The sequence below is a fragment of the Phacochoerus africanus genome, chromosome 5, assembly GCF_016906955.1.
Source record: "Phacochoerus africanus isolate WHEZ1 chromosome 5, ROS_Pafr_v1, whole genome shotgun sequence".
NCBI classification, from domain to species: Eukaryota; Metazoa; Chordata; class Mammalia; order Artiodactyla; family Suidae; genus Phacochoerus; species Phacochoerus africanus.
The window spans coordinates 30388696-30413667 of record NC_062548.1 but is presented as its reverse complement, the minus strand read 5'-3'; the positions used below and the strand labels follow the sequence as shown (position 1 = coordinate 30413667).

General features: G+C 49.6%; 1 protein-coding gene across 1 annotated transcript in view; it reads right to left on the bottom strand.

The window, feature by feature from the left end:
• The window catches only part of SYT17 (synaptotagmin 17), a 76747-nt gene that overhangs the window by 26485 nt on the left and 25290 nt on the right, over positions 1 to 24972 (bottom strand). The window contains exons 6-7 of the mRNA XM_047780408.1: positions 12243 to 12363; positions 9932 to 10087 (exon numbers count right to left, since the gene is read on the bottom strand). Of these exons, the coding sequence (XP_047636364.1) occupies positions 9932 to 10087; positions 12243 to 12363 (277 nt within the window). The remainder of the gene's footprint in view (positions 1 to 9931; positions 10088 to 12242; positions 12364 to 24972) is intronic.

Here is a 24972-nt window from a genome sequence, read left to right as displayed (position 1 = left end):
TAAAGACCCAACAGAGTGACCATGACGATATAGGTTCAATCCCTGGCCTTGCTCAGTGGGTTAAGGATCTGGCATTGCTGTATGCTGCATTGCAGGCTGGCAGCTGCGCTCCAATTCAACCCCTACCCTAGGAACTTGAATATGCCACAGGTGCATCCATAAAAAGAAAAAAGGGGAAAAAAAAAATCCCACCAGGTGAATTTCCACGTGGTCACTTCTGGGATGGACAGGTCCACATGCTGATCTGCATTTCATTCCTATGAAAGGAAGGATGTGATAGACTGAACACAGCAGAAAGCTGGGATTCAGAGAGGTGGAGTCGTTTGCTTCAGAGAGGTGGAAGTCACACATGGCTGGTTAACAGTGGGGCCAAGATGCAGACACGAGTCTGTGTGGTTCCAGGGTCCACTCCCATATGGCTGGATCCATCAATCTCACCATCATCATCATCATGGAGCTGGTATTTAATGAGCACTGACTAGGTGTACGGCATTGTCTAAAGCCTTTTGTATGAAGCATTGAGACTGGATGATTATATCAGGTGGAAACTGGGGTTCAGAAGAAGGGTATCAATTGCCCAAGGTCACGCATGCTTGCTGAGGAGTCAAGGTGACATTTAAACCACATTATGAGAGTCCCTGTCATGGCTCAGTGGAAACAAATCTGACAAGTATCCATGAGGATGCAGGTTCGAGCCCTGGCCTCGATCAGTGGGTTACGGATCTAGTGTTGCCGTGAGCTGTGGTGTAGGTCGGATCTGGCGTGGCTATGGCTGTGGTGTAGGCTGGTAGCTGCGGCTCTGATTCAACCCCTAGCCTGGGAACCTCCATATGCCACAGGTGTAGCCCTAAAAAGACAAAAAGACAAAAAGAAAAAACAAATTACATTTCAATTCCATTCATCTCTAAGTGGCCACGAGACCATCTCTCTAGGAGGCAGAGCTGGGCCTGGTGCCCTGTGAGTCGGGCAAGGAGAGCAGAGGTCAGAGGCCGCTGCGAGGCCACAGGGAGGAGGCGGGCAGAGGTGGGCTGAGGCCAGAGGCCTCGCAACATCTGCGTCCCAGGACCAACCCACAGCCTCTTATCTCAAGGGAGATGCTGGCGCTCACAGAACGGCTATGCCCTTCTCTCCTCTGCTGGAACTCCACCGGCCTGCTCCCCAAACTCCAACCCTCTTCAGCCTGTCCTCGGGTGCCCATGCAGCCCTGAGGTCTTTCCAGGTCTTTCCCTGCAAGAAGGAGGCAGCACTGTGCCCCAGACCTCCCATCTTGTTGGCCCCCACGCCTCCCCACCCATCTCCTCTTCCCAGCAGATTCAATTAACCAATGTGATGCTACGGCTGCAGAAAGCCAAGCAATTATGGAAAACAGACCAGGTGACTTGGAACGCAACTCTCACAGAGGGGCCTGGGCGGCCTCCAAGCAGACAGTTGGAGGGGGGTGCTGGAGGGGGAAGCGGGAAGACGCCAAACAGGACAGGCAAATGCTTCCAACCCAGGCTGCACAAGAGAGCCACCTGGGGAGCTTTGAAAATTACCCACCCGCTTCCCCAGATACAGATGCCCTGGCTGACTCTGCTGCTCTGGGCCAGCGCCTGGACATCAGGATTTTCTAATGTCCCCACGGAATACAAATGGACAGATGGGGTTAGTAAATCTAATGAGTGCAGAGGGGAGGGTCACTGTGGGAGAGTTTCCAACGCAGGCGGAAAAGCCGTCACCCCCCCCTACCCCGACGCACTTCCAGGGTCGCTTATGCACCAGCTCCCCCAAAGTGCCATCCACGGACCTGCAGCGTGGGCATCACCTGGTGCTGTTAGAAATGTGGACGCCCAGCCCCGCCCCAGACCAAATCAGAATCTTCGTTTTCAATATATCCCCAGGGGGGTGCCTGTGCCTATCAAAGTTGGAGGCACTGTGGTCTCGAGTCCTCGCTAGAGACACTGAGAGCTGGCAAAAAGCTAGGGGTGTCAGTCATTGCCTGGTTTCCCTTCTCGGGTGTTCCACAGACACCCGGCGCTGGTTATCCCTAATGGTTATCTCGGCACTGGTTACCCCCGATGGTTACCTTGGCGCTGGTTACCACCCCTGATGGTTAACTCGCCGCTGGTTACCCCGATGGACCCCCTTCTAAGCTCAAGCCCGGGTTAATCCCTACAGCAGCTGCCCTGAGAAACAATCACAGGACCAGCGGGCAGCAGGCGTGGGTCTTCCGTGCGGACCCCTGGCAGCCCATGAGTGGCCAGGCTGGTGTGAAGTTGGTCTCGATTTCGCCTCCAGACCTCAGGTTCCTGTTTGGGCTGGAGCCTCACCGGCTCTCTCTCCTCTCTTCCTACACCCTTGAGTCACGGGTCACCGCCTCTCACTCCCCACACTGGGCCGGGCCCTCTGCCTTGGGGGTCCTGCTTCTCTCCGTCCTAACCCTGAGACCAATTCACTGTGACATCGTCATTGGCGGTGGCCTCTGACGGATGTCTGTCAGACTCCCTCCTAGAAGGAGCGTCCATGGGAAGGTCTGGTTGTCTGTTGAATGAGGAGCATCCAGCACAGTGCCAGGTACAAAGGAGGTGCTCAAAAAAACTCATCCCGTGGGGACGGACACCAGGTCAGCTCTTGTCCTGAGAGCTGGACCCTACTCGCCCCCACCTGCCATCAGAGGTGGCCTGCAGGTAGCCTGCTTCTACTCCCACTGCCCCTCGGCCTTGGGAACACTTTCTAAGCCAGGTGCCTCTTGACCAAGGTCACCAGATGAGTACGAGCTCTGAACGCGTTCCAGAAGGCCAGGAAGCCCAGGCTCTTTAGGGGAAAAAACCCAAGGTGGCCCAGCGCCAGAGGATCGTGACAACTTTTAGTTCCTTCCAAGCCAGCAATCGCCCCCAAATGTCACTTCCAGGCAAACAGAGGATCTTCCTCTGACACTGGGAAGGAGGGACAGGAAGATGCGACAACAGCCCACCCAGGTAAGTCTGTAAAATAAGTCGCCCCTTTCCTGTTTGGCCTTTCCACAGAATCTCAGGCTCTAACTTGACAAAGCCGGTGGAACAGACTGATTTATGTGTAAGTATCCATCTTCTTTCAGAAGCTTTCAGGTGGCATCTGGCTGCATGGATGCGGTGTCTATCCAGGCGTGCAAATCACAGCTAAGACAAGGGAACGCTTTCTCTGAGCTGTTCTAGGCCTTCACATATATTAACTCACTTTGGGCGTGACAAGGACCATTGTCCTTCAAGGAACTGTCTTTACATCAAGCCTGGAGATAAGGGCCATTGTCTCCGTCCTACACACGAGGAGGCCCAGGAAAGTGCCCAGATGACGGAGGGAACCCTGGACATCCAGCTCAAGGGCCTGGCCCCCAACATGGTCCTCACCCCCTCAGGGAGGACCGTCCCAGAGAGTCCAGCCCCAGCCCCCAGGAGCTACCCTGAGCTGGTTCTGCGGAGCTCAAGCTGCACTTCTTGTATCTCTCTCTCTCTCTCTTTTGCTTTTTTTTTTTTTTTTGAACTGTGGTAAAAGGCACGTAATATAAAATGTACCACCATAATCATCTGCAGGAACACAATTCAGTGGCATCAAGATAGTTCATATTGTGAGAGTTCCCATTATGGTTCAATGGTAATGAACCCGACTAGTACCCATGAGGATGCAGGTTCCATCCCTGGCCTCGCTCAGTGGGTTAAGGATCCGGCGTTGCCGTGAGCTGTGGTGTAGGTCACAGACGCAGCTCAGATCTGGCATTGCTGTGGCTGTGGCGTAGGCCAGCAGCTGTAGCTCTGATTCGACCCCTAGCCCGGGAACCTCCATATGCCACAGATGCGGCCCTGAAAAGAATAAAAAAAAAGAGTTCAGATTGTGCAGCCATCGCTACCATTCCTCGCCACAATCTTCATGTCTCCCAAACTAAAACTCTGTACCCATTAAACACTAATGCCTCCTTCTCCTTCTCCCCTCCCTGAAACTCCTGATAACGCTACTCTTTTTTTTTTAAGGCCACACTCACAGCATATGGGAGTTCCTGGGCCAGGGACTGAATCTGAGCCACAGCTTCGACCTATGTCACAGCTGTGGTAACACAGGATCCTTTAACCTAAGGTCGGGGATCAAACCCATGCCTCTGCAGTGACCTGAGCCACTGCGGTGGGATTCTTTTTTTTTTTTTTTTTTGTCTTTTTTGTCTTTTTAGGGCTGAACCCGTGGCATATGGAGGTTCCCAGGCTAAGGGTCAAATCGGAGCTACAGCTGCTGGCCACGGCCATAGCCACAGCCACGCCAGATCCGAGCCACGTCCGTGACCTACACCACAGCTCATGGCAACGGCAGATCCTTAACCCACTGAGCGAGGCCAGGGATTGAACCCTCAACCTCATGGTTCCTAGTCGGATTCGTTTCTCTGCACCACGATGGGAACTCCTGCAGTGGAATTCTTAACCCACTGCACCACAGGGGGAACTCCGACTCTACTCCTTTTGTCTCTATCAATTTGACCACTCTAAGGACCTCATAGAAATGGAATGCTACAGCATTTGTCCTTTTATATCTGGCTTATTACTCAGCATAATATCCTCCACATTCATCCATGTATGTTGGAGCTTGTGTCACAATTTCCTTCCTTCAGGGCTGAATAACCTCCCACTGTCTATATACAACACATTTTTTTTTTTTGGTCTTTTGTCTTTTTAGGGCCACATCCACGGCATATGGAGGTTCCCAGACTACGGGTCCAATTGCAGCTACAGCCGCCGGCCTACGCCACAGCCACAGCAATGCAGGATCCCAGCCGCATCTGCCACCTACACCACAGCTCCCAGCAACGCCAGATCCTTAACCCACCGAGTGAGGCCAGGGATCGAACCCACGTTCTCATGGATGCTAGTTGGGTTCGTTAACTACTGAGCCACGAGGGGAACTCCTATACAACACATGTTGTTTGTCATGTATGCCTCCATCAGTGGACACGGGGATTCCATCCCTCCACCCCTTTTTTTAGCAGCTGTGAATAATGCTGCTATGAACACGGGTGTACACGTGTCTGTCTGAGTCCGACCTTCACTTCTTTTGGGCACATACCCAGAAGCAGTACTGCTGGATCACGTGGCAATTCTATTTCTAATTTTGCAAAGAGCTGTTCTTTCTTTCTTTTTCTTTCTTTCTTTTGTTTTCTCCTCCTACATCCAATAACAGCCCAACACACTCAGTGCCAACGCTGCTTTCCTTTCCAGAAGGCCTCTGGACCACTGCTATCTCAGGAGTCGAAAAGCAATTTTCCCTCTTTCCAAGTTCAGCTGCAGAAATCACCTGATCGAAAACTGCAAAAAACCCTCCTCCCACACAGGAACAGAACCGCTCAGAAAGCCCAGCCCACCAGCTAATTACAGGCTTTTCACCAGGATTCTCAGTAAATGCTTAAATTGCAGATCAACCTTCCTTTGGTTAGGATGTGTTTGGAAACATGCTAATGGGCTGGGTTTCGGATCCTTAGCCTGGAGGTGACAGCTCTTTCTCCCAGGATGATGAATAAAGCTAGTTAGACCTTACGGATTTTAATTCAGGAGAATCATAGCTTTGCCCAGATCCCGTTTCTTTATTATTCCGCTGCTGGCCTCTATATAAGATGCCACCCAGCCAGGCTTTCCACTCACAGGTGTGCTTCTGAACCCTGACTGAGCATTAAAAATATGTGAGATGCTTTCAGAGTTCCCTTTGTGGCTCAGCGGTTAATGAACCCGACTAGGATCCATGAGGATGCAGGTTTGATCCCAGGCCTTGCTCAGTGGGTTAAGGATCCAGCATTGCCATGAGCTGTGGTGTAGGTCGCAGACATGGCTCCGATCCCACATTGCTGTGGCTGTGGCTGTGGCTGTGGCTGTGGTGTAGGCCAGAAGCTACAGCTCTGATTGGACCCCTAGCCTGGGAACCTCCATATGCCATGGGTGTGGCCCTAAAAAAAGAAAAAAAAAGGAAAGAAAGAAAGAAACATGTGAGATGCTTTAAAAATACAGATCACTATAGAGAGCCCAAGACCCCGGCTTAGTCCAGGTGAGTAAGAGTCTCTGGGATTGTGATCTGGCCACTGGCGGCATTTTACAGCTCCTGGCTGATTCCGAAGTGCAGCCAGGCACGGAGTCCTGCCATCCTTCCTGCTCTTTAAAGAATACTTTCAGTTGTGAGGAAATAGGAGCTAGGGGCCCCAAACCTCCACTTTTAAAGGAGAGGAACAGTCTTCCCTGAATGGAGAGCACAGGCCTTGTCTGCTGGGCACAGCTGACAACTGGCCCCTGATGTGCGGGGGGTGAAATGAGAGAAGTAGGGGGAGCGGGTGGGAGCGGGATGGATGGGGAGTTTGGGGTTAGTGGATGCAAACTACTGCATTTTGAATGGATAAGCAATGAGGTCCTACTGAACAGCACAGGGAACTATATCCAGTCTCTTGGGCTAGAACAGGATGCAAGATAGTATGAGAAGAGGTGTGGAGTGAGACACACCTGGACGGTGAAGGCGGTGACTTCAGGGAGAAAAGACTGGCAGGGGCATGAGGCAGAGAATAAAATGTCCTTTTTTTTTGTCTCTTAGGGCCGCACCCTTGGCATATGGAGGTTCCCAGGCTAGGGGTCGAATTGGAGCTGCAGCTGCCGGCCTACACGAGAGCCACAGCAATGCAGGACCCAAGCCACGTCTGTGACCTACACCACAGCTCACGGCAACGCCGGGTCCTTAACCCACTGTGTGAGGCCAGGGATTGAACCTCATGAAGCCTAGTTGGGTTCGTTACCGCTGAGCCATCTACAGGAACTCCAAAATGTCCTTTTAATGATAGTTAACAGTTGACCAAGGGCTTGTGCTGGGCTCAGCAGAGGGCTTAGCACTGACTATGAATGAATCTCATTTAATCTATGACAGTTCCTGGGTTATGCCCATTCTACAGATGAGAAAATTGAGGCACGTAGATCTTGCCCAAGAACACAAAACCAGGACCAGGCTATACATTTAAAGTCTCTCTTCTTTTTCTTCCTTTTTTTTTTTTTTTTTTTTGGCTGAGCTCACCCTTGGCATGTGGAAGTTCCTGGGCCAGGGATCGAACCGAGCCCTTGGAGTGACACCAATCCTTAACCCCCAAGAGAATTCTCTCTCTGTTCTTCTGATTCACTGTCCATACAGATGCTTCAGCTGTATCACTCACAAGCATGTGCTATTCCTGTCATAAAATTTGAAGTCAAACACCAAACCGTCAGACTTTCCATGTGGGCTCTCAGTGTCCCCCCAGGATCCCCTCTTGATCTAAACGTGCACCAATCAGTCCTTTATTCTCAGTAGGAATGTAGGAATTGATATTCCGTGTTTGGATCCCATCTTGGTCAATAATATAGACCACACTGCCTGCCTGCCACCTTGAAGGAATCAATGGAACGACTCTTTTCTGTCTTGATCTGAAATCTTGCAGAGAGTGGGGCCCTTGTCTGCCGGGAACTCGATCTGGACAGAAGCCATCACAGCCTGGATCTGCCAGGGTAGGTGTCCCTGATTGGAAGCAGATTCTCTGAGGTCTTGAGAAAGCCCAGAACCAGCCTGCCTCAGAGGGGTCTCAGAGCGTGGAATATAAGCTTGTGCGGCGGAAGCCTTGCCTGCAAAAATTTTTCAGCCATGGCCTGCTTTCTGGGGGGACCTGCAGCCAAGTTTCCTAGACTGGCTCTAAAGAGATGAGGATTTCCAGTTGCTCTGGAGCAGGACACCTCAAAGTGTAACATCATGGAGTGCCTGTCCTGGCTCAGTGGTTGACAAACCTGACTAGTAGCCATGAGGACGAGGGTTCAATCCCTGGCCTCACCCAGTGGTTTAAGGATCCGGCGTTGCCGTGAGCTGTGGTGAGATCGAAGACGTGGCTCTGATCTGGCATTACTATGGCTGTGGTGTAGGCCGGCTGCTGCGGCTCCGATTCGACTCCTAGCCTGGGAACCTCCATATGCCATGAGTGCAGCCCTAAAAAGACAAAAGACAGAAAAAAAAAAGTGTAATATCAGCTCTCCAATGCCAGCACTACTCGGGTACTTGAGGAAATGTGGACCCCTTGATCTTAGCAGCCAGCAAGACCACAGCTTGAATCCTGATTCTACCAGCTTGAGCCCCCAAGTGGACTGTTTATGGGTTAAGGCTCGGTCTCTCGCCCTGTGAGTGGATGAGTAGAACGCTGACTTGACGGGGTGGGTTAGGACGCATAATAGCAACATTATAGGTGAGGTTTGTGAAAAGGATCCAGGAAACAATAACCATTACTTCTATTAACTCTAGGTTATGGGGGAAGGGGAGCAGCTTCTAAAATGATCTCTAATCCCTCCTCTTGGATGTGAGCTGGACTTAGTGACTTGCTTCTAACCAGTAGGATCCGGCCAAAGAGACAGGATGTCATTTCCAAGACTAGGTTACAAAAAGACTCTGGCGTCCAGCCTGCTCACCCCTCTTACCCTCTCACTTGCCCACTTGAACGGAAACCATCTCCCATGTCCTAGTTGCCCGACGAAGAAGCCCACGTGGTATGGAATTGGGGGAAGGTCACTGCCAACACCCGAGGAAGAACTGAAGCCCCACGCAACATCTTGCAAGGAACTGGATCCTGGCAACAACTATGTGAGGGAGCTTGTAAACAGATACCCATGCCCCTGTTCCTCCCCAGGTGAGCCTGCAGATGAGACTGCAGCCCAGTCAACACCTTAACTGCAGCCTTGTCAGAGAACCTCAGCCAGAAGCACCCAGCAAAACTATGCCTGGATTCTTGACCCACAGGAACCATGAGATAATAGTGTGTTCATTGTTTTTTATTCTTATTTATTTTTTATTTATTTATAATTTTTAAAATTTTTTTGTCTTTTCATCTTTTCTAGGGCTGCACCCGTGGCATCTGGAGGTTCCCAAGTTAGGGGTCTAATCAGAGCTGCAGCTGCCAGCCTACACCACAGCCACAGCAGTGCCAGATCCGAGTCATGTCTGCAACTTACACCCCAGTGCACGGCAACGCCAGATCCTTAAGCCGCTGAGCGAGGCCAGGGATCGAACCCACAACCTCATGGTTCCTGGTCGGATTCATTAACCACTGCGCCATGACAGGAACTCCCAATTTTTTATTTTTAAATGGGAGTTGCAACATTTATTCCAGGTTTTGATTTTTTTTTCTTTTTCTTTTTCTTTTTGGCCATATCCCCAGCATGTGGAAGTTCTGAGGCTAGGGACTGAACCTGTGCCACAGCAGCGACCAGAGCCCCAGTGGTGAAAATGCAGGAGCTTTAACCAGCTAGGCCACCAGAGAACTCCCAATATCCATGCTTTAAGCCACTACATTTTGGGGTGATTTGTTTTGCAGCACTCGATAACTAAGACACCCTGGAAATAGTAGGTTAAATTACTTGCTAGAAATGATAGATTCAGAGTGTGGCACATGAAACCCCTATTTAAATGCCATGGCCTCTAGGAACCCTTTCAAAATCCTCCCTGAGTCAGGTAATCCTACTGTCTCATGCTTCTCTATTAGACCGTAAGCTACCTGAATCGTCACACCATCAAAGCTAACCTAGTGAGCGCTTACTATTATCTCAAGGTCATAAGTCTCTTAACCTTCACAACACACCTACGCAGTAAGTACTAGTATGGCCCACATTTTACAGATGGAAGAAACGGAGGCTCAGAGAGGCTAAGCAATGTGCCCAAGACTTGGGTAATTGTGTGGAAGTGCCAGGAAATCTGGCTTCAAAATCTACATTTGTAACGATTATACTTTGTGGGTCCATGGGTCTTGGCCAAGGTCACAAATGGTAAGTGAACTCAAGCCCAGGGAGCTGAATACCAGACATGAAGGTCTTACACATCACCCTCCCCAGACGCCTTCTATCTCTAGGACAACGTGCTGAACATGGCTCACCTGGCGTGCATCGACGTCTGGAACACCACCTACCTGTAAACACTAGGCTGGCATTTTCCAGTTCTTCTTGGGGTACTTTGAAGCTGAAGGATTCGTTGTAGAAAGGATCAATTGTGCCTCTTAAGAACGATGTCTTCTTGGTTTTCACAAGCTTGAGTCCATGAACCAGCTGGATTTTCACAAAGGGGTCTGAGAATCGGACAGAGAATCACGGAAAGGTGGAGATCACGAAACCCAATCCATCTACCCATGCAATCTCCCATCTGTCCATCATTTACTCATCCATTCTTCCATCTATTCATCTGTCCATCCATGCAACTTCCCAACTGTATGACAGCCCGACCCCCGACCCATCCTTTCATCTATTTTCCCATCAGTCCATCCATCTTTCCACCTATCAGTTCACACACTCCTCCTTTCATTCATCCATTTTCCCATCTATCCATATATGATGTATCCTGTCTTTCCCCCATCTAGCTGCTTAACTGCTCATCCCTTTCTCTCTTCCTCCAGCCATGCAAGATTTATTGAGCTCCTGCTATGAGTCAGGCCTTGTGTTCGCTTTACAGATGAAGAAATTGAGGACTCAAGACAGCAAATGATTTGCCTAAGATCGGGCTGGTGGAAGAAGAGCCGGACCCAGAGCCCGTCCTAGTTTTCTGTCCTTAGAAATCTATTACCATGTCAGTGAGCCCACAGCCCATCCACTGGAAAACAGAGATGGCAAAATTATAACCATCATTCTTAGATCACTTTATAGTTTTCAAAGAGATTCATGTACGTTACTAAGTTACATTTGTTTAAGCAACCCAATGAGATGAATACTGCTATTATCTCAATTTTCCAGATGGAGAAATTGAGGCTTATAGAGGTTAGGTAACTTCCCCGAGGCCACATCATTTACAAACAATAGAACTAGGATTTGGTTCCAGGCAGTTTGACTCTGGAACCCTTAATCATTTTATCATACTGACTCTCCCACTGGGATGACTCTGAAACTCTCCAGACTTAATACCATTCCCTTCACTGGCCCTTTTAAAAGCTGTTTTTATAACATGGTTGTTGAGAATACAAGTTGTCTTCTAAATTCAGCTGTCATTTTATAGCAGAAGTAATTTATTCTAGCTATTCCACTTAGAGAAGACAGTGTGTCCACCACTGAGCTGAAGAGATCCCAGTGACCACGGCTGCTTTCATGATAGTATCCTCTGCTGTCAAGAAAGTACATACAGATGGAAAGTAATCTGTTTTCTTTCATTAAAAGATGCTGGAATTGGTGTGCTGTGAAGTAGACACATTAAATACAAGTCTTTACAGCACTGGGATTTATCAAGATTTATGGTACACTTGACGGGGAGGGAAGGGGGGCACCTCAGGGTGTGTCCACTAGCCCATGGGTTGGAATGCATACTCAGTGCACACTACCGCCACCTAGAGCATGGTGTCTCTATTGCAGGCATAGCATCTAGAAAGGCAAGTACTTCCTCCCATCTGTATGTGTACAAATAGAATCTAGATTTCAGTCATTATACCTGGTCTCAGTCAATCCCCCAATTCAAATGGAATACTGGGATAGTATCATTTACCTACCTCATCCTAAGAGACATCTGATCATTTATTTTTCCTCTTTTTTAAATTTTTTTTTTGTCTTTTTGCCTTTTCTAGAGCCACTCCCAGGGCATATGGAGGTTCCCAGGCTAGGAGTCTCATCGGAGCTGTAACCACCGGCCTACACCACAACCACAACTTGGGATCTGAGCCGTGTCTGCAACCTACACCACAGCTCACGGCAATGCCAGATCCTCAACCCACTGAGCAAGGCCAGGGATCGAACCTGCAACCTCATGGTTCCTAGTTGGATTTTTTAACCACTGTACCACAACGGGAACTCCTATTTTTCCTCTTAAAATTCACATCCTCGTTCTGGATGCTATCTTACCCTCATAGGGGCTTAGTAATTAAGGTATTCAGGATGCAGAAAATCAGTCCCCTTGTGTCAAACGAACAAGATGCCTTGTTCAAGAAAGGGGGGAAGGGAGTTCCCATCGTGACTCAGTGGTACTGAATACGACTAGTATTCATGAGAATGTGAGTTCCATCCCTGGCCTTGCTCCATAGGGTAAGGATCTGGCACTGCCAGGAGCTGTGGTGTAGATCAAAGAGGTGGCTCAGATCCCGTGTTGCTATGACTGTGGTGTAAGCAACCACAGCTCCGAATCGACGCCTAGCCTGGGAACTTCCATATGCTATGGGTGTGGCCTTAAAAAGGCAAAAAAAAAAAAAAAAAAAAGGAAAGAAAGAAAGAAAAAAGAAAAAGAAGGGGGAAGGAGGGATCGCACCATACCTGAACCTTGGCTGACATCTGTCTGAAGAAGTTGCTTGGCTCGAATGACATCGACATTCAGTCTCCCAGCACTCGGGAGATAATTCAGTGACAGAAGCAGCTCCCCCAGTTCTACCTCGTTCTGTGGAGAAAGGATATGGTCAAGACGCTGCAGTTTTCTTGTATTTGTTTTGTACCTGCCACGCAGGAAACTGATCCTAGCAGCTCCCAAATGGACTTCTGTGGGTGGATCAGCTGCCAGTGGATGCCTCTTTCTTTGACTTCTTTTAGCCTCTGCCCCCAATTATTTTCTTTCATCCATCTCAAAAAGTTTGTTCTGCTCTTAGAATGCTTAATAGCAGCAACAACAGAGTAATAACAGAAGCATCAATCACGGTAATAAATAAAGGCTACCTGTCAAGTACTGAGCTAAATACTCTCATTGGTTCAACCTTCATGGTGAGTCTGTGTGATACGAGTCTGACTCACATTTAATAGAAGAGGAAACTGAGGCTCAGAGGAAACAGGTTCAGGAGCCAGTCCAAGGTCACACAGCCAGAAAGTGGTGGTGCTGGCATTTGGACCCAGGCAGGCTGACTGCAGATTCTCTGACCACGCTGCTGGTCTGCCTCCCAGCCGGACACCTGGCAGGCAGATCACCCTGCAGGGCGACTATCTGGGTGAGAAATCTGTTCCTAGCTTGCAGACTGAGTCCACAACAGAGCCCATGCTTCCAGCCTTGGCAGCCTCGGCCCCGACATCCCTTGTTAAAGAGCACCCACTCCTTAACTAGATTCAAAGAAATAAAGATACAAAAGTTGAGTTCCCGTCGTGGCTCAGTGGAAACGAATCGGACCAGTATCCATGAGGATGCAGGTTCGATCCCTGGCCTTGCCCAGAGGGTTAAGGATCTGCCATTGCTGTGAGCTGTGGTTTAGGTCATAGACTCGGCTGGGATCTGGCATTCCTGGGCCCCCCACCTCCACTTCAAATAAAAAAGACAGAAATATATTTTTTGGCAAGAATTTGATGTTTCAGAAATAATCTTGATCGTTGCGGGGAATTTGCTGGGATTTACAGCTGAGAATGACTATCTTGAACAGCCTGTGATGAGAAGCTCCGTAACTACCTCAAGATCAAATCTTCGGCTTCCTCCCGAGGCCTTTCTCCTTTGCTACAAGCGGAAACCCAAACACCAGAAACAAAACTCCGCCTCAGCGACTCCTTCCTCCTATCCAAATCGAATCCCATAAGGGTGGCAGGTCAGAGCTGGAAGAACTGGGTTCAGTACTCCAGGTTTGGAGTTCTCGTTGTGGCTCAGCAGGTTAAGGACCTGACATTGTTTCTGTGAGGAGGTGGGCCTGACTCCTGGCCTCACTCAGTAGTTAAGGATCTGGCGCTGCTGTGAGCTGCAGCATGGGCTGTCACAGACGTTATGTGGATCTGATGCTGCAGCTGCAGCTCTGATTCAACCCCTGACCCAGGAACTTCCAAATGCCGCATATGCAGCACTAAAGATGAAAAAAAATATATACTCCAGGCTTATTAAAAACAAAAAACAAACAAACAAAAAAATACCATGGAGTTCCTGCTGTGGCTCAGCAGGTTAAGAACCTGACTTGTATCCATGAGGATGTGGGTTTGATTCCTGGCTTTGCTCAGTGGGTTAAGGATCCAGAGTTGCCGTGAGCTGTGGTATAGGTCACAGACAGGGCTGGGATCCTGTGTTGCTATGGCTGTGGTGTAGGCCGGCAGCTGCAGCTCCCATTCAACCCCTAGCCTGGGAACCTCCATGTGCCGTGGGTGTGGTCCTAAAAAGCAAAAAACGACAACAACAACAAAAAAACCCAAGCCAGGCCATTCTCTCATCTCTCTGTTGAATGAAATCCAAAATCTTCTGCCTGGTCTTCAACAGAATTGTCAATCTTGCATCATTGCTTTTGGGGGCCGATCACTTACGCTGGGGGCTGTCCCCCATCAGAGGATGTTTCTCAGCATCTGTGGTCTCTACCTCCCAGATGCCAGCAGCATCCCCTCCCTAATTGTGACAACCCAAAAAGTCTCTAGACCTTGCCAAATGTCCCTTCAGGGCAAAAGTGCCCAGATGAGAACCACTTGTCTCCCAGGATCTAAATAATTCCACCCCTGCTTATGTCTCAGACTTCATCCAGCTGCCTGATCTGCCTTCCTTCTATTCCTGACTACATAAGACCATTCCCAAAGCTTGCTGTTCCCTCAGCCTGGGACTCTCAACTCAAATGTCACCTCCTCATCTGGGCTTTCCACGACCACTCCATGGAAAAGCGCCCCTTGCCCCTACCACTTTCAACCACATGACCTTGTTTTAATGTCTTTCACGGCACTTGCCCTGGTCATATGTTTTCTTGTCTTCCATAAAGGCAAGGACAGTGTCCATCTCTCCTATATTCAGAGCACGTGGAGACACATCAATCCAGAAGGCGATGAAAACAGGCTAGGCAGCCCCAACACGGGGGCTCCCTGCCACATCTTGGTCCAAAAGGGCTCATCAGCATGACATCTGTCGCCTGCCCCATCCAACCCCCAGAGAACTGAAGCTGAGGTGGGAGAAGAAACTGGGTGCCTTGAGCCTTGCCCATCTTTTCCCGTCCAAGGCGACATCACAAAGAGGCCTCATTTCCCTTTTGAAGGACCCGACGAGCTTCATGTGGTTGAACCACGTGGGGTGGGGCTCAAGAGAACCGAAACAGATCATCTGGAAATTACTCCAATGAATCCAGGAACCACTCTGCCAGCCACCCGCCACCCCCACCCCAGATGCCGGCTTAGAAAAATCCTGTCTCCCTAGAGCCTCTGCACATAGCTAAGTTCCAATCAATAAAAAAAGAAATCAAAGAAAACCATCTGGGACAAAAGACACTTTCTGGGGCAAACAACAGCCCGCCTCTCCTCCTACATCTTCCTTGGAAGCGCTTCTAATGACATCCTCTCTCTCGCTCACCCAGCAGAGGGTCTCGGAAGTGTGCGCACCCTTTTACAGGTGGCCAAACACCGCCACCTTTGTTCCTTTGGTTCGGGAGAAAACTTTTGTCTCTTAATTTACCATGCAAACAACATGAAAATAGGAATGGCTTTTTCTAAAAAAGAAAGCAAAATCCAGCCACAGTCTCAGCTCGTTACACTTTTCATCAAATGCTCTCTTCTCTCCACCGCCCCCTTCAGAGTCTTTTCCTGTCCCTGTCAATTACCCAAACGACACCTGCAAATCGGGGACTGAAATACCACCCCCGACCCTTTTAAAACTTAAATAAATAGACACACACGTTTTCCAAGTTATTACCTACACATCAGAGGTATCCTTTGTAATGTCTACACAGAATATTCCATGAGGCTGAAATGCTGTCATTTATTTTAACCATCTTCCTCTTGCTAGGTGCTTGGGTTATTTTTAATGACCTAAAGTAGGGCACTTTGGCACTTTTCTTCTTTGAGATTACATCCCTTTAATAAAACCCAAGGCTGAACGAGATCACTGGGTCAGAGAATATATTATGATATGGCAAAAATATCCAGATACTTTTTGGCTGTTCAGTATGAGCTGCTAGAACCAATTGCCAAAAGGGCTGACCTAACTTCACAGCCACTGCAGACAGAAAGGCTGGGAGTACCTGCAACATCACCAGCACTGGGTGTTCACATTCTGACACCTGGGTGTGGGATCAGTGTGGTTGCTAAACTATTTATTGGTTTGCATTTCTTTGATTGACTCTCCAGTCAAATACCGACTTAATAACATCTCCTCTCTTGGGTGGAAACAGTGCCTTTCGGACTTTCCATGCGAGTTCAATGCCTGTCTTCGATACACCCATGGCAGGGCTGACAACAAACATTCCACACTGGGAAGTCCCCACTGTGGCACAGCAGGTTAAGGATCCAGGGTTGTCTCTGGAGCAGCAAGGGTCTGATCCTCGGCCCGGCGGTTAGGATCTGGGGTTGCCACAGCCATAGCATAGGTTGCGGCTGCAGCTTGGATTCCACCCCTGGCCTGGGAACTTCCCTATGCCACAGAGGTGGCCAAAACAAAACAGAAAAACACAAAAAACCCCAACATGTTGCACTGGATTGTATTGGTCTGTTACTGCCATGCTTTCTAATTATTCCTGTCCACCGGATATCTTGTAATGGCTCTAGCTTCCTGACTGCTAAAAGGTCTGAGCATCATTTCATGTCCATCGGCTCTTCATTGCTTTCTCTTCTATGAAGACTCCCTTCCTTCCTTCCTTCCTTCCTTCCTTCCTTCCTTCCTTCCTTCCTTCCTTCCTTTCCTTCCTTCCCTCCTTCCCTCCTTCCCTCCTTCTTTCTTTTCTTTTCTTTCATTTTATTGTTTTGCTTTTTAGGGCCACACCTGCGGCATACGGAGGTTCCCAGGCTAGGGGTCGAATCAGAGCTACAGCTGCCAGTCTACACCACACTGACAGCAATGCTGGATCCGAGCCATGTCTGCAACCTACACCACAGCTCACGGCAACACCAGATCCTTAATGCTCTGAGCAAGGCCAGGGATCAAACCTGCATCCTCATGGATACGAGTCGGGTTCGTTACCGCTGAGCCACAAAAGAAACCGTCCCAGTTCATTTCTTTTGGCCCATTTTTCTCTTGGGCATCTACTGATTTATAAAATGGCCTTTAAATGTTATGGCTACTAAATTATTCACCAGGTATGTGTTACAGGTTGAATTGCATCCCTCCCAAAATTCAGATGTTTAAGTTCCACCCCCTCATGTCTCAGAATAGGACAGTATTTCAAAGAGGGTCGTTGCAGATGTGATTCGTTAAGATGAGGTCACCATGGAGCAGAGTGGGCCTTTAATCCCACATGACTGGTGTCCTTATAAAAGGGTGACATTTGGACCCTGACACGCATGCAGGAAGACGCCACGTGAAGACTGAAGCTATGCCGCCACAAGCCAAGCTGCTACCAGAAGCCAGGAGAAAGGTCTGGAATAGATCCTTCCTAGAAACTTTGGAGGGAGCACGGCCCTGTTGGCATCTGGATTCCAGAACCGTGTGACAGTAAATTTCTGCTGTTTAAGCCAATTTGTGGTACTTTGTTACAACAGCCCTAGCAAACAAACACAAGTCTGTAACTCTCTCACACTGGGGCTTGTTTTTGTTTTTGTTTTAAATCATGTTTTCTGGTGAGCAGAAGTGGATCATTTCATTTTTTCAAGGTGTATTTACATACTTGTCTTTATTTATTTGTTTATTTGCTTTTACGGCTGCACCTGTGGCATATGGAGGTTCCCAGGCTAGGGGTCAAGTCGGAGATGTAGCCGCCGGCCTACGCCACGGCCACAGCCACACCAGATCCGAGTCGCATCTTCTACCTACAGCACAGCTCATGGCAATGCCAGATCCTTAACCCACTGAGCAAGGCCAGGGATCGAACCTGTGTCCTCATGGATGCTAGTCAGGTTCGTTAGCCCCTGAGCCAGGACAGGAACGCCCAGTTCCTAATTTTAAAGTAGTAGAAGGCATTCATCGTCTTCCTCTATGGTTCATACTTTACAACCTTTTCCAGAAATGCTTTGCTATACTAAGGTCAGAAGGAGAGTCTCCTCTTTTTCCTCCTAAAATGGAAAGTCTGGCTTTTCAAGAGGAAGGAAGTCTTGGCACCACCGGGACTTGGTTTTGGTGGGTGGGGCGAGGTAAGGCTTTGTCTTCCTTTTGGAGGCAGGGACCCTCTTTTCTCCCCTCTCTCTGCCCCCATGAGGCTGTGAGCTCTTTGAGGGTAATGGTTTTATGTTACCTCTGTCCACCGCCCCAGGGACAGGACAGACCCTGTCGGAACGGTGGCCAAGAGAAATGATTGTTTATATCCTACGTAAGAAGCCAAACCTTGCAGGGAAGATGATGGGAGAAAGATTCAGTCTTTTGATGTCTGAGAGTCCATATCCGGGGCTCAATGGCCATCGAAGTGAGATCCACCCACTTCAGATCCACTCAAACATCTTGAAAGAGGGAGAGATGTTGACTCTATTCTAAATTGGGCCCCCAGCGAGCATCTTGTAGCAGAGACAGCTGTTCCAGCAGAAACTGCTCCAGAATATGCAACACTGTCAACCCCAAACTGAATGGCACGCATGAGGCCTTGTCTCCAGCTACCCAGGATGCAAAATGAAAAAAAAAACAGTGGACAGCTGGGGCGAGTGCCCCTCAAGCAGAAGCAGCAGCTGCCGCTGCTGCCACCAGGAATGGGCCAGGACACTTACAGGGAAGTGGCTGGGAGAAGCCCTGCCGGCTAAGGGAGGGATTCAGGTCAGCAGGGTCCAGCCCCCAGCCCCTGCTTCCATCTGCTCATCCCTCTTCTGCATAGAGAGCACCCCACCCCCTGTTTCTCTGTGCCTTCATCACCTAATTAGACCAACATTTACCCAACCCCCGTCAACAGATATTTGGGAATAGGACTAGCATACAGTAGGTGCTCAATAATTATCTATTGACTAGGCAACCGTGCTGGACACAAAGGACCCAGCCGTGAGCAACACGGTCAAGGTCGTTGTAATGCAGTTCCTGATGGTAAACGTTATTTAATTAATTATTATGCAGAACTAATTCATCATGGGATCATTGAATTAACACGGCGGCGTGTGCTGCGAAGAATACCAGGGCGCTGGGGGAACTGATCTTCCTAAGACCTCCCCCTTCCCCTGCAGAAGTCGGAACAGGAGTTAGAGGGCCAAGGAGCAGGCACACTGACCAGTGGAAAAGACCAAAATGGGCAAAAGGCAAGAGGCGGGAGCAGGGCAGGGTGCAGCGCTGAGGCTGGGGGGGGGAAGCAGCTCAGCTCATGCCTTGCTGCCAGGTAAGGAGTTCGGATGTATCCTGAGGAATAGGGAGCCACAGAAGGTTTTAGACGGAGAGTTACCTAATTAGATGTACTTTTTTTTTTTGTTTTGTTTTTAGGGCCATACCCATGGTATATGGAGGTTCCCAGGCTAGGGGTAGAATCTGAGCTGTGGTCCATGACCTATGTCACAGTCACAGCTACGCCAGATCCTAGCAAGGTCTGTGACCTACACCACAGCTCACGGCAACCTCAGATCCCTAACCCACTGATCGAGGCCAGGGATCGAACCCGCGTCCTCATAGATGCTAGTCGGATTCGTTTCTGCTGAGCCACCACGGGAACTCCTAGATGTGCATTTTTAAAAGATCTTTCTGGCTGCACCTCCCTCCTCTTCTTTTTTCTTTTTACAGCCACACCTGTGGCATACGGAAGGCTCTGGGCCAGGGGTCTAATTGGAGCCATAGCTGGAGCTTATGCCACAGCCTTGGCAGCACCAGATCCAAGACGAACCTGTGACCTACGCAGTAGTGTGTGGCAATGCTGGTTCCCTAACCCACTGAGTGAGGCCAGGGATCAAACGCACATCCTCACAGAGACTATGTTGGGTCCTTAACCTGCTGAGCCACAGGGGAAGCTTGACCCCCTTCCTCCTCCAATGGAAGCTGTTTCTCCTTCTGACTCCCTCTTCCACTCATGCTGTAATTGTTCACTTCTCTGCACCTCCCGTAACTCTGTAATCTCTTTATGAGGCTATTTTACTATTCTTGTTCTGTCATGTCTCCAGGGTGGGACTGTCCCTTCTCTGTTCGTGCCCTACACTCTTTCCTGCCCTCAGATTTGGAGGTATCGTGGTTGTTATGTGTTAAACTGTGCCCCTCAGAAAAATCAAGGAACCAAAGCTCCCTCAAGGCCTTCAGAAGGAACCCAAGCTGCCAGCACCTTGACTTTGGACTTTCAGCCTCCCGACTGTAGTTTTAAGTAGTTTTAAGCCTCCTGATTCATTGTCATTTGTTACAGCAGCCACAGGAAATGGGTACAGTGGTGGGTCAAGCAGGCGTGAGCCAGGGCTCATCTCCAACGCCACCTCCACCGCTTCCTGTGTGGCCTTGGACATGTTACTGAGTCCGTCTGAGCTCACCTCCTTTCCTCCTGAGGAAACCAGGGGACATAACAGTCACCGTCCCCAAGCCCCAGTGGAGACCACTTCTTCTGTGCGCTTCTTCCCCTGCCACGCGGGACAGGGTTCTTGTCTCCCTTCCCTCCCCTGCAGCGTCTATTTCCCCAGAATGCAACCCGCATCCTCACGGCTGCCAGTCGGATTCGTTTCCGCTGCGCCACAGCGGGAACTCCTATACAGCGTTTTTTGGTACATGCTGCTGATGCTTAGGGTTTCAATGATCCCATTTTCTATGTGTCCCAAACATTCTGATTCCTTTCAAGTTGTAGTCCTGCCTGAGACTCTTCATTCTCCTTTCCTTTCGTCCTTCCATAAATATTTTTATTGAGTCTCTATTATGCACCAGGGACCGGAGAACCAGCAGTGAACAAGACAGAAAAAAATCCCCATCCTCTTGATCTTCACGTTGTCGTGGAAGAAAGACATAATAAAGAAATCAATGCTTGGAGCTCCCACTGTGGCACGGTGGGTTAAGAACCTGATGGCAGCCGCTTGGGTCACTGCAGAGACATGGGTTTGATCCCCTGCCTGGCAGAGTGGGTTAAAGGATCTGGCAGTGTCAGAGCTGTGGTGTAGGTTGCAGCTGTGGCTTCGATGCAACCCCGGCCCAGGAGCGTCCACATGCCACAGGTGTGGCCATTCAAAACCAAATAAATGTGTGGGCGTTCCCGTCATGGCGCAGGGGAAATGAATCCGACTAGGAACCATGAGGTTGCAGGTTCGATCCCTGGCCCTGCTCAGTGGGTTAAGGCTCTGAGCTGCGGTGCAGGTCACAGACGAGGCTCGGATCTGACGTTGCCATGGCTGTGGTGGAGGCCGGCGGCTACAGCTCCGATTAGACCCCTGGCCAGGTAACCTCCATGTGCCACGGGTGCCGCCCTAAAAAGAAAACACAAAACAAAATAAATAAATAAATAAATTTGTAATATCTGCTAGTTAAGTACTATGAAGGAAACTAAGGCTGCCTTATGAGAGAGAAAGTGAAGAGGCTGCTCTTAAAGACAAGAGTCAGGGAAAGCCTCTCTGAGATGGTGACACTGAGGCCAGACCTGAATAAGGACAGGAGGGAACCACGCGGGGATCTGGAGGGAGCATTCCAGACAGTGCAAAGGCCCTGGGGCAGGATCAGGCTTAGTGTGCTTGAGAAACCCAAGGAAGCTGGTATGGCTGGAGCAGAGTGAGGGCGGCTACCAAGAGGGCAAAACGGTTGGAGGGAGAGGGGTTGGGTCTTGTTTAGATTTTTATCTTGAATGAAATGGGAAACCACTGGAAAGTTGGAAGCAGGAGAAAGACCTGAGCTGACATTTGTTTTACTGGATCCCCTGGGCTGCTGTGTTGAGAATATAGAGGGAGGCAAAGGGAGGAAGCGGGGAGACCCATAAGCTGAGTTCTGATAACCCAGGTAAGAGGTGACGGTGGCTTGGACCAGGGCTAGGAGTGGAGGAGGTTGAAAGGGGCTGGTAGATGGGGCAGAATAAGCCTCCTAGGTTTAGGGATAAATGGTGGTACCACTGATGGATACAGAGAGCCTGCGTGGAGGTGCAATGTGGGCAGATATCAACAGTTCAGTCTTGAATGTGCTACATGTAAGGTGTCGGCCCGCTTGTAAAGTTCAGTGTTTCCAAAGCCGCCCTCATCAGAAGCATCACTGGGGGTGCTTATAAAACACAGATTTCATGGCATCACCCTGAACCTACTTGATCAGATTCTTCAGAGGAGGGGCCTCGCAATTTTGTGTTTTAGGGTTTGTTGGTTTTTTGGGTTTGTTTGGGTTTTTTTGGTCGTCTTTTTAGGGCCACATCCTTGGCACATGGAAATTCCCACTTTAGGGGCCAAATTAAAGCTGCAGCTGCCAGCCTATGCCACAGCTCACGGCAATGCAGGATCCTTAACCTACGGAGCAAGGCCGGGGATTGAACCTGCATCCTCATGGATACTCGTCAGGTTCATTAGTGCTGGACCACAATGGGAACTCCAGAACTTTGTATTTTAAACCAGGGCCCCAGAATTACTGATGACGCAGGGGTTTCAGGCAATGGCATCAGATAAAATCACTTAGGAATTTTAACTTTAGTTGAGTCCCTAGGAAATTGCTACAAGGATGCTCCACGGTCATCCATGACACACACTTCCCGACATGAAGCACGCATCTCCACCTCGAGCCATGCCCACCAGCTCCTCCAACCTGGAGGCCCCTCAACAACTGAACATCCTTGACCCTGAGACCACCTCCTGCCCTCAGGCACAGCTGGACGCCTCATGCCACCTCTGTTCTCACCCATCTTTCCACCAGTGGATCCTTAACCCACTGAGTGAGGCCAGGGATCAAACCTGCGTCCTCATGGATACTAGTCAGATTTGTTTCTCTTGCGCCACAACGGGAACTCTCAAATCCGGCAGTTTCCAAAACCATCCCTGTTTGCTGCCTCCATAAGCAGAAGGGGAGGTGCTGGGCCAGTGGGGAGGAGCTGGGAATTGTCCCCACCCACCCACTCAAAACCGAGAGAGATGCCTGATAAGAGGGTCACTTGCAAAGATCAGATGCTGAAACTGTGTACACGCCCCTGAGTCCTTGTGTTTTGAAGTAAGAGGCTTTTCCTTCAGCCTCCCAGGCCTCCCTTCAGTCTCAAAAGGCTGACATAAAACTTCACGATTAGGAAATATTATTACAGCTAAAAACGAGTTCAACAGTCTCCATGATGCTATACCCCGCCTCAGCCCACCTTCTGACTCCGACTGGCTTTTCAGAGGTGCTTCTTCCTTGCCTAACTGCTCATTACTAATGGTTACTTTCTAGTTAGAGGGATATCGCATCTGGTCGTTTCTTTTCCTATGAAACACTCCCTAACCTTCTGTCTGGGAGCCATCTTCACTGCCAAGGGAAGGGCAAGGTATGATCACCCCAAAGGCCATCAGAAACCATGGGACTCTGGCCTTGACGACTTTGAAATGATCTATGGCAGGAGAAGGATGCAGGAACCTCATCCTTATCAATAGATCTGTTTTTTGAAGCTAAACCTATAAATCCCCTTCCTGTCTTCTCTTAAGAGAGGGCACAGTTTGCCTGGCAAAGCAATAAAGCCTTTCTTTGCCTGGCAAAGCAATAAAGCTTTTCTTTCTGCTTCACCCCAAATTCTGTCTCTGAGACTGAACTGGTGCCAGTGTACAGAGGGCAGGCTGACACCTGTCTCCGTGGACATCTGTTTGAAAGGCCAGGGGTCTTGCTATCTGCTTTGCGCCTCCTGCCCCAAGGAAAGGAGAATGAGAGGGAAGACGGACAGAGGAAGAGCCTGCGCCCCAGAGCCCTCGCCATGGCAAGGTCGAGTGTGGCGAGTCTGTGGCAACACTGGAGCAAGTAAGTTACGTGGGCTAAGTCAATTACAAAGTCCTTAGCTAGGACTTTCACCTTCATAGTTGTTTTTTTTTTTTTTTAAGGGATGCACCCCACAGCACATGGAAGTTCCCAGGCTAGGGATCGAATCAGCGCTGCAGGCCTAAACTACAGCCATAGCAAGGCCAGATCCAAGCCTCATCTTCGATCTACACGGCAGCTCACAGCAACAATGGTTCCTTAACCCACTGAGCGGGGCTAGGGATCGAACCTGCATCCTCATAGATACTAGTTGGGTTCTTAACCTGCTGAGCCACAAGGGGAAATCCCTTAATAGATTACTTCTTAGCAGTTTTGGAGGTGGGTTTGGAGTCAGTCCCAAGTTCAAGTCTCTACTCCGGCTGTGCCACTCTGGCTAAGTTCCTTAGACCCCCTGAGGCTCAGAGTCCCCATCTGTAAATCGCAGGTGCCAGGCTCTCCATCTGGTGGGGGTAACGTAAATATCATGCCAAGCCCGGGGTCTGGCACATGGGAAACACCCAGAACACACTGATCTCTAACACCTCTGAATTTTTTTTTATTTTTTTATTTTTGCCTTTTTCTAGGGCCGCACCCATGGCATATGGAGGTTCCCAGGCTAGGGGTCTAATCAGAGCTGCAGCCGCTGGCCTACGCCAGAGCCATAGCAACACGGGATCCGAGCCGCATCTGCAACCTACACCACAGCTCACGGCAACGCCGGATCCTCAACCCACTGAGCAAGGCCGGGGACCAAACCCACAACCCCATGGTTCCTAGTCGGATTTGTTAACCACTGAGCCATGATGGGAACTCCGACCTCTGAATCTTAGGCAGCAAAGGCAAAACATACAGACCTCACTTCCTAAGCCACAGGGCCCACAGGTCTAAAAGGCGTTCCTTTGGACAAAGCAAATCTCCCATGAAAGCAGTTTTCAGAAACAGAAATATCCAGCAACCGGGTGTGCAAATATCACTTTTGACTAAGCACATTTTTCTTCTTCTGGACTCAAATCAAACATTCTCCCTCCGCAGGCAATCTGGCTTGGTAATAAAAGCCTCAGAATTATCACCCAAGCACTCTATCCTGAGTCTGCTCCTTCCCCGACGGCTCCATAAAATATAATCCTAATGGCAGCTTCTACTGGGCTCTCGAGGCAGCCAGACCAGCTCCTTAGGCCATCACAGCAGCCAAGCAGTCAGACGGCACCACAGGCCCATCTGTCCGGCTCCAACCGCCAAAGGCTTTCTACCTGCCACGGGCCACCCAAGTGCTTCCCAGAATGACGTCCACGGTTCCCCCCGCAGCAGAAGCCCCCGCACTTTCACTCAAGCCCAGGTTCACTCCAGACCCAGGAAACCAGAATCTGTGAGGCTGAGGTTTGGGAAGGCCAA